Source organism: Chiloscyllium punctatum, chromosome 8, assembly GCF_047496795.1.
Source record: "Chiloscyllium punctatum isolate Juve2018m chromosome 8, sChiPun1.3, whole genome shotgun sequence".
Lineage (NCBI taxonomy): Eukaryota > Metazoa > Chordata > Chondrichthyes > Orectolobiformes > Hemiscylliidae > Chiloscyllium > Chiloscyllium punctatum.
Genome location: NC_092746.1, coordinates 132,072,205 through 132,086,457, shown reverse-complemented (window position 1 = coordinate 132,086,457; position 14,253 = coordinate 132,072,205). Strand labels below are relative to the sequence as shown.

At 56.2% G+C, this 14,253-nt stretch overlaps 1 protein-coding gene across 12 annotated transcripts in view; it reads right to left on the bottom strand.

Annotated features, from left to right (window-relative positions):
* The window catches only part of scrib (scribble planar cell polarity protein), a 226,854-nt gene that overhangs the window by 27,369 nt on the left and 185,232 nt on the right, over window positions 1–14,253 (bottom strand). For all 12 annotated transcript variants that reach the window (XM_072576533.1, XM_072576538.1, XM_072576540.1 and 9 more), the window contains 3 exons: window positions 11,747–11,927; window positions 11,236–11,304; window positions 2,129–2,308 (listed from right to left, as the gene is read on the bottom strand). In XM_072576533.1, the coding sequence (XP_072432634.1) occupies window positions 2,129–2,308; window positions 11,236–11,304; window positions 11,747–11,927 (430 nt within the window). The remainder of the gene's footprint in view (window positions 1–2,128; window positions 2,309–11,235; window positions 11,305–11,746; window positions 11,928–14,253) is intronic.

Genomic DNA, 14,253 nt, shown 5'->3' with positions numbered 1-14,253 from the left:
TGGGGTACGGGCTCTCACACACACAGACTCTCCCTGGGGTACGGGCTCTCTCTCACACAGACTCTCCCTGGGGTACGGGCTCTCACACACACAGACTCTCCCTGGGGTACGGGCTCTCTCTCTCTCTCTCTCTCACACACACAGACTCTCCCTGGGGTACGGGCTCTCACACACACAGACTCTCCCTGGGGTACGGTCTCTCACACACACTGACTCTCCCTGGGGTACGGGCTCTCTCTCTCTCTCACACACACTGACTCTCCCTGGGGTACGGGCTCTCACACACACAGACTCTCCCTGGGGTACGGGCTCTCTCTCTCTCTCACACACACTGACTCTCCCTGGGGTACGGGCTCTCTCTCTCTCACACACACTGATTCTCCCTGGGGTACGGGCTCTCTCTCTCTCTCACACACACTGACTCTCCCTGGGGTACGGGCTCTCACACACACAGACTCTCCCTGGGGTACGGGCTCTCTCTCTCTCACACACACTGACTCTCCCTGGGGTACGGGCTCTCTCTCTCTCACACACACTGACTCTCCCTGGGGTACAGGCTCTCTCTCTCTCTCACACACACTGACTCTCCCTGGGGTACGGGCTCTCTCTCTCTCACACACACTGACTCTCCCTGGGGTACAGGCTCTCTCTCTCTCTCACACACACTGACTCTCCCTGGGGTACGGGCTCTCTCTCTCTCACACACACTGACTCTCCCTGGGGTACAGGCTCTCTCTCACACACACACACAGACTCTCCCTGGGGTACGGGCTCTCACACACACTGACTCTCCCTGGGGTACGGGCTCTCTCTCACACACACACACAGACTCTCCCTGGGGTACGGGCTCTCTCTCTCTCTCACACACACACACACACACCGATTCTCCCTGGGGTACGGTCTCTCACACACCAAGGGGAAGTGTCCTCAGATACTGAGACAGTTGTCTGAATCTGAAAGACAGTGTAGACCGGCTCAGATGAATGCTTGTGACATGTGTAGAGCCATATCGCTGATCCTTAGCCCAATTATTCCGCTTTCTACATCATGCCCAAACGGCAAGTGCCACAAGAGGGCACTTTCAGGTGTCAGGAACGAGGACGAGGAGGAGCCCATACCCTGCGTTAATAAATCCAGCCAAGCCCCAGCCTTGGGGGAGCGAAGGGTAGCTCCGTGCCGGGAGTTGGACAGTAGAGTTGGGGTCGGGAGATTGAGTAGAGTCCATGGGTTTTGAGGTGTAGCTCAGTGCTGGGAGTTGGACAGTAGAGTTGGGGTCGGGAGATTGAGTAGAGTCCATGGGTTTTGAGGTGTAGCTCAGTGCTGGGAGTTGGACAGTAGAGTTGGGGTCGGGAGATTGAGTAGAGTCCATGGGTTTTGAGGTGTAGCTCCGTGCCGGGAGTTGGACAGTAGAGTTGGGGTCGGGAGATTGAGTATTGACGATGGGTTTTGAGGTGTAGCTCCGTGCTGGGAGTTGACAGTAGTGTTGGGGTCGGGAGATTGAGTAGAGTCCATGGGTTTTGAGGTGTAGCTCAGTGCTGGGAGTTGGACAGTAGAGTTGGGGTCGGGAGATTGAGTAGAGTCCATGGGTTTTGAGGTGTAGCTCCGTGCCGGGAGTTGGACAGTAGAGTTGGGGTCGAGAGATTGAGTATTGACGATGGGTTTTGAGGTGTAGCTCCGTGCTGGGAGTTGGACAGTAGAGTTGGGGTCGGGAGATTGAGTATTGACGATGGGTTTTGAGGTGTAGCTCCGTGCTGGGAGTTGACAGTAGTGTTGGGGTCGGGAGATTGAGTAGAGTCCATGGGTTTTGAGGTGTAGCTCAGTGCTGGGAGTTGGACAGTAGAGTTGGGGTCGGGAGATTGAGTAGAGTCCATGGGTTTTGAGGTGTAGCTCCGTGCCGGGAGTTGGACAGTAGAGTTGGGGTCGAGAGATTGAGTATTGACGATGGGTTTTGAGGTGTAGCTCCGTGCTGGGAGTTGGACAGTAGAGTTGGGGTCGAGAGATTGAGTATTGACGATGGGTTTTGAGGTGTAGCTCCGTGCTGGGAGTTGGACAGTAGAGTTGGGGTCGGGAGATTGAGTATTGACGATGGGTTTTGAGGTGTAGCTCCGTGCCGGGAGTTGGGTCTCACCTTGCAGCCCTCCACATGGCTCGTTTCTCAGCCTCGAGTGCTCTCCGCTCAGCGGGAGACAGCTCCTTATCTCGTGGCCCAGGCAGGTCGGGGCTCTGCATCCGCATCCTCTCCTGATAACGTCTCTCTGCCTTGGCCGTGCGGATTGGAGCCACGGGCTCGGGGTACGCTGGGGACAGTCTGCAGGGCAACATACATCTCACCGTAAACAAACCAGGCACTGGCCATGGCACAGGGACCCCGTACGCACGCACACGCGCACTGATGTCGTCATGGCGACGTGTACCACAAAGCGCCATTGCGACAGGTACATGCACACACACAGCAACCACCATGGCGCCAGGTACACACACACAGCGCGCCACGGCGACAGGACCACACACACACACACACACACGCACACAGTGTCATGGTAACGTGTATACACACACAGCTTCGTGGCGATGTGTGTATACACACACACACACACACAGCATCACGGCGAAGTGGATACACACACGGATACGCGCACACACCGTCACGGCAATATATATATACACACACACACACACAGCACGCCATGGCGAGAGATACACACACAGCACACCATGGAGACAGGTACACACACACAGCACACCATGGAGACAGGTACATACACACACACAGAGCATCACGGCAATGTGTATTCTCACACACACAGCGTCACGGCGATGCATTTATATATACACATACACACACACACACACACAGTCACGGTAATGTGTACACAAAGACGTGCATACAGCGTCACGGCAATGTGTATACACACAAAGGTTCATGGCGATGCGGATACACACACACACCGTCACGGCGATGTGTATATACACACACAAACACATACACACACTGCGCGCCATGGCGACAGGTATACACACACACAGAGCATCACAGCAATGTGTACACACATACAAACACACATCATCACAGCGATGTACATTCATACACAGCGTCACGGCGATGTGGATACACACACACACCCCATCACGGCGATGTGGATACACACACACACACACACCCCATCACGGCGATGTGGACACACACACACACCCCATCACGGCGATGTGGACACACACACACACACCCCATCACGGCGATGTGGATACACACACACACACACACACACCCCATCACGACGATGTGGATACACACACACACCCCGTCACGGTGATGTGGATACACACACACACCCCGTCACGGTGATGTGGATACACACACACACACACACCCCATCACGGCGATGTGGATACACACACACACACACACACACCTCGTCACGGCGATGTGGATACACACACACACACACACCCCGTCACGGCGATGTGGATACACACACACACACACAGCCCCCCCGTCACGGCGATGTGGATACACACACACACCCTGTCACGGCGATGTGGATACACACACACACACACACACACACACACACACACACACACACACACACACACCCCGTCACGGCGATGTGGATACACACACACACACACACACACACACCCCCCGTCACGGCGATGTGGATACACACACACACACACACCCCATCACGGCGATGTGGATACACACACACACACACCGTCACGGTGATGTGAATACACACACACACACACACACACCCCATCACGGCGATGTGGATACACACACACACACACACACACCCCATCACGGCGATGTGGATACACACACACACACACACACACACACCCCGTCACGGCGATGTGGATACACACACACACACACACACACACACACCCCCTGTCACGGCGATGTGGATACACACACACACACACACACACACACACACCCTGTCACAGCGATGTGGATATACACACACACACACACACCGTCACGACGATGTGGATACACACACACACACACACCGTCACAACGATGTGGATACACACACACACACACCCCGTCACGGCGACGTGGATATACACACACACACACCCCATTACGGCGATGTGGATACACACACACACACCCCGTCACGACGATGTGGATACACACACACACACACACACCCCGTCACGGCGATGTGGATACACACACACACCCCGTCACGGCGATGTGGATACACACACACACACACACACCCCGTCACGGCGATGTGGATACACACACACACACACACACACACCCCATCACGGCGATGTGGATACACACACACACACACACACCCTGTCACAGCGATGTGGATACACACACACACACACACACCCCATCACGGTGATGTGGATACACACACACACACCGTCACGACGATGTGGATACACACACACACACACACACCGTCACAACGATGTGGATACACACACACACACACCCCGTCACGGCGATGTGGATATACACACACACACACCCCATTACGGCGATGTGGATACACACACACACACACCCCGTCACGACGATGTGGACACACACACACACACACACACACACACCCCGTCACGGCGATGTGGATACACACACACACACACACACCCCGTCACGGTGATGTGGATACACACACACACACACACACACCCCATCACGGTGATGTGGATATACACACACACACACACACCCCATCACGGTGATGTGGATACACACACACACACACACACACCCCATCACGGTGATGTGGATACACACACACACACACACACACCCCCCATCACGGTGATGTGGATACACACACACACACACACCCCCCATCACGGTGATGTGGATATACACACACACACACACACCCCTTCACGGTGATGTGGATATACACACACACACACACACCCCTTCACGGTGATGTGGATACACACAAACACACACACCCCATCACGGTGATGTGGATATACACACACACACACACACACACCCCATCACGGCGATGTGGATACACACACACACACACACCCCATCACGGTGATGTGGATATACACACACACACACACCCCGTCACGGTGATGTGGATACACACACACACACACACACACACACACACCCCGTCACGGCGATGTGGATACACACACACACCCCATCACGGTGATGTGGATATACACACACACACCCCATCACGGTGATGTGGATACACACACACACCCTGTCACGGCGATGTGGATACACACACACACACACACACACCCCGTCACGGCGATGTGGATACACACACACACACACACACACACACCCTGTCACGGCGATGTGGATACACACACACACACACACACACCCCGTCACGGCGATGTGGATACACACACACACCCCGTCACGGCGATGTGGATATACACACACACACACACACCCCATCACGGTGATGTGGATATACACACACACACACCCCATCACGGCGATGTGGAGACACACACACACACACACCCCGTCACGGCGATGTGGATACACACACACACACACACCCCATCACGGTGATGTGGATATACACACACACACACACACACCCCATCACGGTGATGTGGATACACACACACACACACACCCCGTCACGGCGATGTGGATACACACACACACACACACCCCGTCACGGCGATGTGGATACACACACACCCCGTCACGGTGATGTGGATACACACACACACACACACACACCCTGTCACGGTGATGTGGATACACACACACACACACACCCCCCATCACGGTGATGTGGATATACACACACACACACACACACACACACACCCCGTCACGGTGATGTGGATACACACACACACACACACACCCCCCGTCACGGCGATGTGGATACACACACACACACACCCCGTCACGGCGATGTGGATACACACACACACACACACACACCCCGTCACGGTGATGTGGATATACACACACACACACACACACACCCCGTCACGGTGATGTGGATATACACACACACACACACACACACACACACCCCGTCACGGTGATGTGGATACACACACATACACACACACCCCGTCACGGTGATGTGGATACACACACACACACACACACACACACACACCCCGTCACGGCGATGTGGATACACACACACCCCGTCACGGTGATGTGGATACACACACACACACACACACACCCCGTCACGGCGATGTGGATACACACACACACACCCCGTCACGGCGATGTGGATACACACACACACCCCATCACAGCGATGTGGATACACACACACACACACACACACACACACCCCCCGTCACGGCGATGTGGATATACACACACACACACACACACCCCGTCACGGCGATGTGGATACACACACACACACACACACCCAATCACGACGATGTGGATACACACACACCCCGTCACGGTGATGTGGATACACACACACACACACACACACACCGTCACGGCGATGTGGATACACACACACACACACACACCCCATCACGGCAATGTGGATACACACACACACACACACCCCATCACGGCGATGTGGATACACACACACACACACACACACACACACACACACCCCGTCACGGCGATGTGGATACACACACACACACACACACCCCGTCACGGCGATGTGGATATACACACACACACACACACCCCGTCACGGCGATGTGGATACACACACACACACACACACACACACCCCATCACAGCGATGTGGATACACACACACACACACACCCCATCACGACGATGTGGATACACACACACACACACACACACCCCATCACGACGATGTGGATACACACACACACACACACACCCCGTCACGGTGATGTGGATATACACACACACACACCCCGTCACGGCGATGTGGATACACACACACACACACACCCCGTCACGGCGATGTGGATATACACACACACACACACCCCGTCACGGCGATGTGGATACACACACACACCCCATCACGGCGATGTGGATACACACACACACACACACACCCCATCACGGCGATGTGGATACACACACACACACACACACACACACCCCGTCACGGCGATGTGGATACACACACACACACACACACACACACACACCCCGTCACGGCGATGTGGATACACACACACACACACACCCCGTCACGGCGATGTGGATACACACACACACCGTCACGGCGATGTGGATATACACACACACACACACCGTCACGGCGATGTGGATATACACACACACACACACCGTCACGGCGATGTGGATACACACACACACACACACACCGTCACGGCGATGTGGATACACACACACACACACACACCCCGTCACGGCGATGTGGATATACACACACACACACCCTGTCACGGTGATGTGGATACACACACACACACACACCCCGTCACGGCGATGTGGATATACACACACACACACACCCCGTCACGGTGATGTATATATACACATTCACACACCGTCACGGCGATGTGGATATACACACACACACACCCCGTCACGGCGATGTGGATACACACACACACACACACACCCTGTCACGGCGATGTGGATACACACACACACACACACACCCCATCACAGCGATGTGGATACACACACACACCCACCCTGTCACGGCGATGTGGATACACACACACACACACCCCGTCACGGCGATGTGGATACACACACACACACACCCCGTCACGGTGATGTGGATACACACACACACACACACACACCCCGTCACGGCAATGTGGATACACACACACACACACACACACCCTGTCACAGCGATGTGGATACACACACACACACACCCCGTCACGGCGATGTGGATACACACACACACACCCCGTCACGGTGATGTGGATACACACACACACACACACACACCCCGTCACGGCAATGTGGATACACACACACACACACACACACCCTGTCACAGCGATGTGGATACACACACACACACACACCCCGTCACGGCGATGTGGATACACACGCACACCCCGTCACGGCGATGTGGATACACACGCACACACACACACACACACACACACACACACCCCGTCACGACGATGTGGATACACACACACACACACACACACCCCGTCACGGCGATGTGGATACACACACACACACCGTCACGGCGATGTGGATACACACACACACACCGTCACGGCGATGTGGATACACACACACACACCGTCACGGCGATGTGGATACACACACACACACACACACACACACACCCCGTCACGCTGATGTGGATACACACACACACACACCGTCACGGCGATGTGGATACACACACACACACACACACCCCGTCAAGGCGATGTGGATACACACACACACCCCGTCACGACGATGTGGATACATACACACACACACACACACCCCGTCACGACGATGTGGATACACACACACACACACACACACCATCACGGCGATGTGGATACACACACACACACACACACCCCGTCACGACGATGTGGATATACACACACACACCCCGTCACGACGATGTGGATACACACACACACACACACCCCGTCACGACGATGTGGATACACACACACACACACCGTCACGGCGATGTGGATACACACGCACACAACACATACACCCAGAGCGCGCCATGGCGACAGGGACATACACACACACAGCGCAATGTCGACAGGTACATACACACACACAGCGCGTGCCATGGGGACAGGTACATACACACACACAGCGCCATGTCGACAGGTACATACACACACACAGCGCGTGCCATGTCGACAGGTACATACACACACACAGCGCCATGGCGACAGGTACATACACACACACACACACACACACACACACGTGCCATGGCGACAGGTACACGTACACACAATGTGCCATGGCAACAGGTACATACACACACAGAACGCGCCATGGAGACAGGCACAGGTACACATACACGTGCCATGGCGACAGTTACATATACACACACAGAGCGCCATGGAAACAGACACACACGCACACACACAGAGCATCACAGCAATGTGTACACACATACAAACACACACCATCACAGCGATGTACATTCATACACAGCATCACGGCGATGTGTACACACACACACACACACACACAGTGTCACTGTGATGCATTTATACACACACACACACACGGTAATGTGTACACAAAGACACGCGCACATACCGTCACGGCGATGTGGATACACACACACACACACACACACACACCCCGTCACGGCGATGTGGATACACACACACACACACACACACACCCCGTCACGGCGATGTGTACACACACACACCCCGTCACGGCGATGTGGATACACACACACACACACACACCCCGTCACGGCGATGTGGATACACACTCACACACACACACACACACCGTTACGGCGACGTGTATACACACGCACGCACACACAGCGTCACGATGATGCACAGGGAAGTACAGTACTCTGGCTGTGCATCACTGTGATATTTACATCTACGGTATCCCCATGGAGAGGCAACGGCAGCACCATCACCATTTCACCATGTGGTTTACCCAACGGCAGCATCAGCACCATTTCACCATGTGGTTTACCCAACGGCAGCATCAGCACCATTTCACCATGTAGTTTACCCAACGGCAGCATCAGCACCATTGCACCATGTGGTTTACCCAACGGCAGCATCAGCACCATTGCACCATGTGGTTTACCCAACGGCAGCATCAGCACCATTTCACCATGTGGTTTACCCAACGGCAGCATCAGCACCATTTCACCATGTGGTTTACCCAACGGCAGCATCAGCACCATTGCACCATGTGGTTTACCCAACGGCAGCATCAGCACCATTGCACCATGTGGTTTACCCAACGGCAGCATCAGCACCATTGCACCATGTGGTTTACCCAACGGCAGCATCAGCACCATTTCACCATGTGGTTTACCCAACGGCAGCATCAGCACCATTACACCATGTGGTTTACCCAACGGCAGCATCAGCACCATTTCACCATGTGGTTTACCCAACGGCAGCATCAGCACCATTTCACCATGTGGTTTACCCAACGGCAGCATCAGCACCATTTCACCATGTGGTTTACCCAACGGCAGCATCAGCACCATTTCACCATGTGGTTTACCCAACGGCAGCATCATCACCATTGCACCATGTGGTTTACCCAACGGCAGCATCATCACCATTGCACCATGTGGTTTACCCAACGGCAGCATCATCACCATTGCACCATGTGGTTTACCCAACGGCAGCATCAGCACCATTTCACCATGTGGTTTACCCAACGGCAGCATCATCACCATTACACCATGTGGTTTACCCAACGGCAGCATCAGCACCATTTCACCATGTGGTTTACCCAACGGCAGCATCATCACCATTGCACCATGTGGTTTACCCAACGGCAGCATCAGCACCATTTCACCATGTGGTTTACCCAACTGCAGCATCAGCACCATTTCACCATGTGGTTTACCCAACGGCAGCATCAGCACCATTTCACCATGTGGTTTACCCAACGGCAGCATCATCACCATTTCACCATGTGGTTTACCCAACGGCAGCATCATCACCATTGCACCATGTGGTTTACCCAACGGCAGCATCAGCACCATTTCACCATGTGGTTTACCCAACGGCAGCATCAGCACCATTTCACCATGTGGTTTACCCAACGGCAGCATCAGCACCATTGCACCATGTGGTTTACCCAACGGCAGCATCAGCACCATTGCACCATGTGGTTTACCCAACGGCAGCATCAGCACCATTTCACCATGTGGTTTACCCAACGGCAGCATCAGCACCATTTCACCATGTGGTTTACCCAACGGCAGCATCAGCACCATTTCACCATGTGGTTTACCCAACGGCAGCATCAGCACCATTGCACCATGTGGTTTACCCAACGGCAGCATCAGCACCATTGCACCATGTGGTTTACCCAACGGCAGCATCAGCACCATTGCACCATGTGGTTTACCCAACGGCAGCATCAGCACCATTGCACCATGTGGTTTACCCAACGGCAGCATCAGCACCATTGCACCATGTGGTTTACCCAACGGCAGCATCAGCACCATTACACCATGTGGTTTACCCAACGGCAGCATCAGCACCATTACACCATGTGGTTTACCCAATGATGGCACACAGCATCACCTCTGGGGTATGTAACTGGAATGGAACATTTAACAGGCAGTCTCTTACCCAGTCATGGAGTTGGGCCGCGTTTCTTCACTTGATCGCTGCTCTCCCCGACCATCAACCTGTAATGGTCTGAGAGACAGAATGATGCTTTAGAAAACCAAACGTGCAGCTGAGGCTGGAAATCAGAAACTAAACCTGAAATTACCGGACAAGCTCTGCAGGTCTGGCAGCATCTGGGGAGAGAAATCAGAGTTAACTGAACTAGTCAAACTGGTTCGGAGGAAGGGTCACCTGACCTGAAACATAAACTCAGCGTTCTCTGCACAGATGCTGCCAGACCTGCTGAGCTTCTCCAGAAAGCTGCTTTAATTGGGGCCAGGGATTTTACTGGATCACTCCCCATCCATCGCGAGTCATCAGGCTGCCTACAACATGAGAGTAACCCAGTTCCTGGATCCACTCTGCCAGCACCACAGGCTGTTACTGCTTTGATCTGATCACAGGGACACACAGGAGGTTAGTTCCTCTCTGGTTCCAGGGTTTGGCCTTCCTGATAAAACATGCTGCATACCCAGTGCTTGGTGAGTCCTGATTCCTTCTGTGCAACTGCTCGATCTTGTACTCGACGCCTTCGATCATCACGCTGGCCTGCCCACTGATATCAGAGAGTCGCTTGTCTTCACCCTCCTCCTCCTCCTCCTCCTCCTCTTCATCCAGAACCACATCCTGAGCTCGGTGCTGCATCTTCCGCTCTGGGACAGAGAAACACACTTCAAAAGGGCTGCGGACACAAGGGGGATCGGTTCCGTCTGTGGAGTTGGAGCCCAGTCTGATGGGCAGACTCCATCTCAGTGGGACCAGACTGGGCACAAGGGCGATCGGGAACAGCTGCCGGAGGACTGGCAAGGGCAGCACAGACTGCTTGACCAAATGCTTTGGTGTTTGCTGGATGGCACAGACACAATGGGCCGAATGGGCTGTTTCTATGCTGTGTGATTGGGGGGCAAGGGAGGGGGGGAAAACAGTGGTGGGGAATAGTGAGTCATTGGGGGGGGAGAAAGGGGGGAGCAAGACGGAGTGGCTTGGGGGGGCAAGGGGGGAGCAGTTTGGGGGGGGTGAGGGGGAGGAAGAGGAACGGTTTGGTGGGGTGAGGGGGAGCGCAGTTTGGGGGGGGGTGATGGAGGTGCAGTTTGGGGGGTGAGCAGGGGGAACAGTTTGGGGGTGAGCAGGGGGAACGGTTTGGGGGTGAGCAGGGAGTGGGAGGAACGGCTTGGTGGGGTGAGGGGGAGCGCGGTTTGGGGGGGGTGAGGGAGGTGCAGTTTTGGGGGGGGATGAGCGGGAGGAATGGTTTGGGGGGATAAGGGGGAGAGAGGAGAATGGTTTTGGGGGGGGTGAGGGGGAGCAAGGGGAACGGTTTGGGGGGTGAGAGGGGAGCGGGGGTAACAGTTGAGAGGGTGAGGGGGAAGTGGGAGGGGAACAGTTGAGGGGGTGGGGGGGGGGGGGTTGAGGAAGGACCGGGGGAACGGTTGAGGGGGTGGGGGGGGGTGGGGGGTTGAGGAGGGACCGGGGGAACGGTTGAGGGGGTGGGGGGTGGGGGGGTTGAGGAGGGACCGGGGGAACGGTTGAGGGGGAGAGGTGGGAGCAGGGGGAACAGTTGAGGGGGTGAGGGGAGTGGTTAGGGGGTTGAGCGATTTGGGGGGTGAAGGGGGAGCAGGGGAACGGTTTGGGGGGAGCGGTTTGGGGAGGTGGTGGATGCAGTTTGGGTGGGAGCGGTGGGGGGAGCGGGGGCGTGGGGTGGGGGGGGGCGGGGGTGTGGGGTGGGGGGGGGCGTGGGGCGGGGGCGGGGCGGGGGAGGTTTGGGGGGGGAGAAAAAGAGGTTGGGGGAGGTTGGGGGGGAGAGGTTTGGGGGGGAGAAGTTTAGGTGGGAGTGGTTTGGGGAGGGAGCGATTGGGGGTGCGGTTTGGGGGGAAGAGAGGTTTGGGGTGGGGGTAGGGGAAAGAGGTTTGGGTGGGCGTGGTTTGGGAAGGGAGCGATTGGGGGGGAGACGTTGGGGGGGGGGGAGAGGTTTGTGGGGTGGTAGCGGTTTGGGTGGGGGAGCAGTTGGGGAGCGGTTGGGGGAAGCGATTGGGGGGGGGAAGCGGTTGTGGGGTAGCGGTTGAGGGGATAGCAGTTCGGGGGAAAGCGGATCGGGGGGGAGCAGTTCAGGGGGAAGCGGTTTGGGGGGGTGGGGGCGGTTTGGGGGGTGCAGTTTGGGGTGGGTGAGCGGGAGGAACGGTTTGGGGGGTGAGGGGAGAGCGGGAGGAACAGTTTGGTGGGGTGAGGTGGAGCGCGGTTTGGGGGGGGTGAGGGAGGTGCTGACTGGGGGACGAGCGAGGGGAGCGGTTTGGGGGGTGAGGGGGGAGCGGGAGGAACGGTTTGGGGGTGTAAGGGGGAGAGAGGGGAATGGTTTCGGGGGAGGGGGTGAGGGGGAGCAAGGGGAATGGTTTGGGGGGTGAGGGGGGGAACGGGGGGAATGGTTGAGGGGGTGAGGGGGAGCACGTTTTGGGGGGGTGCGGGGGGGGAGCGGGAGAAACAGTTGAGGGGGAGGGGTGGGAGCGGGGGTAACGGTTGAGAGGGTGAGGGGGGAGTGGGAGGGGAACAGTTGAGGGCGTGCGGTTGAGGGGGTGAGGGGGGAACAGTTGAGGGGGGAGTGGGGGAACAGTTGAGGTAGTGAGGGGGTGGGGGGTTGGGTGGGATGGTTGGGAGGGTTGAGGGGAGAGCGGTTTGGGGTGGGTAAGGGGGGGACGCGGAGGGGAACAGTTGAGGGGGTGGGGGGGGGGGGGAGTGGTTAGGGGGTTGAGCGATTTGGGGGGTGAAGGAGGAGCGGGGGAACGGTTTTGAGGTAGCAGTTTGGGGAGGTTACGAGGCGGCGGTTTGGTGGGGGGGGGGGGGAGAGAGCGGTTTGGGGGGAGCAGTTTGGGGGGGGGGAGCGGTTTGGGAGGGGGAGAGAGGTTTGGAGCGGGGGAGAGGTTTGGAGGGGGGGAGAGGTTTGGAGGGGGGGAGAGGTTTGGAGGGGGGGAGAGGTTTGGAGGGGGGGAG